General features: G+C 34.3%; 1 protein-coding gene across 1 annotated transcript in view; it reads right to left on the minus strand.

Annotated features, from left to right (window-relative positions):
* The window catches only part of LOC106470666 (ankycorbin-like), a gene marked incomplete at its 5' end in the record, with an annotated part of 25,723 nt that overhangs the window by 9,916 nt on the left and 11,072 nt on the right, over window positions 1-4,735 (minus strand). Inside the window, 3 exons of the mRNA XM_013931231.1 lie at window positions 1,025-1,317; window positions 1,765-2,015; window positions 2,226-3,095. Coding sequence (XP_013786685.1) covers window positions 1,025-1,317; window positions 1,765-2,015; window positions 2,226-3,095 — 1,414 coding nt within the window. The remainder of the gene's footprint in view (window positions 1-1,024; window positions 1,318-1,764; window positions 2,016-2,225; window positions 3,096-4,735) is intronic.

Here is a 4,735-nt window from a genome sequence, read left to right on the forward strand (position 1 = left end):
ACTTTCATTGATAATTGCGTCTACAAAGAAATATTTCAATAAAATCTACTCTGTGATGTAGTGCTGCGATGATAGCTCATTTTGAAGTTAAAATTTCAATAAAATCCTATTTCTTATGGATGGTGAACATTATTGAATGTGAAGTATGAGTACATTGTTGCAGAACTGCCAGACAATTCCAGAAAAGACTGCAGACCTAATAGCCTTCCGCAGGAACTAACAATTATACCTGCTCGAAGGGCGGGTATTTCTGCTAGTATTTGATAATTAATACTTGGTTGTTTACTGTAACAATGTTTGATATTGGTGCTTCCAACCCGAATGGCAACATAACTATGGACCACATGAACAAACCGGTTACTACAGTCTTCAAGGTTCAGGCATAGCCGACCTTCTCCCCAGTGGCACAGCGGACTTACAACTCTAGAAACCGGGTTTCGACACCCGTGGTGGGAAGAGCACAGATAGCCCATTGTGTGGCTTTGTGCTTAATAACAAACAACAACATAGCCGACCTTAATTTATAAATGCCAACCAGAGGAAAGGCAATCAACCAGCAACACCAGTACATACACTACTACTCTTAATCGACAACTAACTCTTACTTTTTAACGCGCCAATAGCTGAAAACGAGAAGCTTGGTTAGACGCATTTTGAGGACTCGAACGTTGGACTTCCTAATACGCAGCCCAGCACATTAAACACTGCCCGGCCCAACCTTTAAAGAACGTAAGATAATGTTGTAAAAAGATTGAGAGGAATAGTCATTCTCTTTGTAAATTGTGTTTAAAGCATTTTATTGTAATTTACGACCAGTGGCTCACTAGTAAGTCTGTTGGCTTAAAACACTAAAAACTAGGTTTCAATACCCGTGGTGGGCACAGCACAGATAGCCGATTGTGTAGTTTTATGCTTAACAGCAAACACAAATTGTCGTATACATTTATCATTACTTTTTTAACAAACCATAAAAAAGTTAGGTATTGTCAATTAAAGACCAATAAAAAACCTCACTTTTTCAAACTTTTCTGCATCGCTTCATCAATAAAAACTTCTTTTGAAGGGCAGTTACCCTGTAAAAGACGGGGTTCATTAGGTTTTTCTTTCGAAATTTCTACCGAAGAAAACTTGCTGGGTCTCTTGTTCCGAGGAGCGACTGTCCTAGTATCCAGTCTCGATTTAACATGAGAAACATTTGATTTCCGATCTTTCGGTGTAACATATTTTCGACTATTGACTGTTTTGTATTCACCAATAGTTGGTGATACGCCATCTTCATCTTCAGAAGATACAACCTTATCGCTTACTTTTACTAAACTAGAAGGTGAAATTTCCATAAAAGGTAATTACAACCAAGATTCATCAGGAAATAAATTGACCACAATAATGCACAGTAAAGAGAAGAAACCGACGTCGGTAAATCAGAATGGTTTCCAGCACAGAGAAGAGAAAACTGATAAAGAAATACTATTAAAAGATGAGCTTGAAACTGTAGATGGAAACGAGAATCACAATGTAAAACAAACAGGAAACCCTTTGAAAACAAACGGAGGGAATAGTTTACCACTGGTAGAGAACTCATTGAGACAAACACAGCTCTTAACAACAGAGCCTCGTGGTAAAAAGTGTAAGGACTCTCGACAACTAACGACCCTCTATAATCACAAAAGACATCTTTCTGAACACACAGATGTTTCATCTGTCGAGGAAGATGAAATAGAAGAAAACGGGCATAAACGTCTTGAAGTTGTAGGTTTTATAAACGATGATAAGCCATTTTCTTTGTTTTCCTGAATTTTAGATTCTTCAGATTCTTGTATAACTTTCAGAGATGGTCTTGTTAAGTCAGCTGTTGGAATGTTTGATAGAATCTCATTCGATTTTTCTTCAAGAGACCTCGTCTGAGATTTGTACTTTTCATCTAGTGTTTGATCTTTCCTATTTTCTTTCAACTCACCTGTACCGTTTGTGCTAATATTACCATCATTTTTGTTTACTTCAGCTCCTCCTTTTTCCTGGTGATTATGTACGTCAAATTCATTGTCATTATTTTCATCTTGCACACTGTTTCCTTCATTAACGTTGCTTTTAATTTGTTTTGTTTGCCTGTTGTTTTTAACGTTATTTTTTTTAGGAGCGCCATTTTCTTTTCCTTTCTTGTTGTATTCAAAAATTTCATTTTCATTAGATGAAGTAGTAACTTGATTTTTTAATTTTTCGTTTACTTTCATACTTTCTTCGTACTCTTCATAATTTTCTACCTCCACGTTACTTGTTTTATCGCGTTCCCCTTCATCATACTTATATTTCTCTGATGAATCTTCCGTTTCACCAGTTTCTTTGCGAATGTATTCCAACTCGCTTTCATTCGCATCTTCCTCACTATTTGGGGTATCACGCTCCTTTCTCATTTTCTGTTTTTCATTTCGCCATTTAATTTTATTGTCGCTGTAATCTTCATCTTGTTCTCTGCTGTCTTCCTCGATGTATCTAATCATTCGCTTGTGACTTTTATTTATTCTTGACTGTTTTGATTTTCTAAGACTATTATTTTCATTATCTTCATGCACCTCAGAGCCATCAGAATCATCTACTTTTTTATATGACACCTTTCTTCTTGTAGTTTGATGCCTTATTCTTCTTCTGTGGGAATCATCTATACTGTCTTCATCTGACGTTTCATCATCTTCAGACTCATACCTTTGTTTCCCCTTCTTTTTCTTGTTATTATCATCGGAAGCAGATACATACACGTTGGTGATAATAGCTTGTCTCACTCGTTTCTTCTCTCCTCCATTTCTGCTTGTCGTACTGTCAGAAGAAGTCTTCTCCACACTCTCCTTTAAATAATATTGTCGTTCGACTTCTTTGTTATCGGCAATGTTCAAATCTCTTTGGATATCTGGAGAAGACATATGAACCTGAACATCTACATCTCTTCTGTCTCCTTTGCTCTGGTCTGTTTGCACTGACTCTGAACGCGTTCTTCTCTCATCAAGTGTCGATTCCAAATTGAAGTGATTGATCTTGTTGACCAAAGAAGAAGCCAAGCTTTCTTCTGATGGAGTGACTCCCTGTCCTGGAGCCTTTTCTAACTGCCCAGTTATCGACCTGACAAATATATCAATAGATTCAAAAGTTAAAAAGCTTTAATAATATATATATATGCTTCTTAGCTTAGCCAAGTACCGAGACAAAAAGGACATGTTTATAATTTCTTTTTTTTTCCGTTTTAGTTGACTTTTTTCGATAGAAATTATATAATCTGAGATAATGTCACTGTTAACAATACTTTCAATAATTAGAGTTCTATTGAATATTTCGTTGTGAATAATGTTAAGTGGAGTTTTACGCCATATCAGTCTTCACTTTATTCAATGATTTATTGTTTGAGAGTCAATAACCAACGAAACCAAACACATTAAAGTGAGAATTATTTAGCGCCCTCTATGAGGGTTCTATTGATTTACATTGATTAATGGGAATAAGCTGCAAGAGCAATACTAGGATTTCGCCACAGAACGAGAATGTTTTTTCTTTCAAGACAGTATTAAAAAATAACCTATTAAATAGTATGGCTTCATATTGATCTAAATGTGTAATTATGAATGCACGCAAAATTATATGAAAATATAAACGAATAAGTTTTTTATCCCTGTAATAATACTAGATACTTTGTAAGTATAAACATTCAGACACCATTATTGTAATTGACAACCTGATAATTTCGAGCTGGCTGCCATCTATGAGATTTTATGTAAACTAAGCCTCAATGCTTTTTCTATGGGCATTTTTTAGTTCATCTCTTACAAAACAATGTATTACTTAATAAGATTTATCATTTTAAGAGTAAATCATAAACGTTATTGAAGTAGATAACCTTTTAGATTTGAGTCTACTTACGACTGGTTATATTTTGTGATATCTTAAAATTACGACAAAATTGAATGTTTACATAAAAAAAAAACATGTAAAATATATTACATTGTAAAACCAAAATCAAAAAAGATTAAACACTTTAATCACATAATTTATATTCAGTATTTAAATTTCATGTTTAGAAAGTAACTTTTTAAAATTCATTTAATAAAATAATTTTTACATAAGTGGCCTAATTTTAACATGTAATTAAATCTTTAATGTCTTTACTTTTCCAAGTTATTTTTAGAACATTTTATTTACCAATCTCGAAAAACACACATGTAATATCCTTTCAATACCCGTATAAAGGTGAAGGAAAACCTTAAGTAGATATAAAACGTTTCGTTCTTGGTGTAGCTTTAATACTTTACATAATACCTGTAAAAAATTTGATTCACTTACAAGTTATTGTTTACCACACGAAGATTCCGCGATTCTTCTTCATTTTCCCCCCAGTGGCACAACGGCATGTCTGCGGACTAACAACGCTAGAAACCGGGTTTCGATACCCGTGGTTGGCAGAGCACAGATAACCCATTGTGTAGCTTTGTGTTTAATTACAAACAAACAAAATCTCTTCTTCATGCATTTTTGAAAAGTATCTCACGCAAAAGTAAAAAAAAAACAATAATAAAAAACATAATGATTAATAAAAAAAAAGTTATTTCACGAGGGACAAGTCTTTCTATTTTCAGCTATCGTGCGAACCTATTAGTGGACTGGGGAATGTGATTGTCCTGCTATTTTGGCATCACATTTGCTAAGGCAGCACTCTTACTAACTAAATTTCTAGTTCTCTAGTAACTTGTGTATA

This window comes from Limulus polyphemus, unplaced genomic scaffold (genome assembly GCF_000517525.1).
Source record: "Limulus polyphemus unplaced genomic scaffold, Limulus_polyphemus-2.1.2 Scaffold4152, whole genome shotgun sequence".
In the NCBI taxonomy this organism is placed as follows: Eukaryota; Metazoa; Arthropoda; class Merostomata; order Xiphosura; family Limulidae; genus Limulus; species Limulus polyphemus.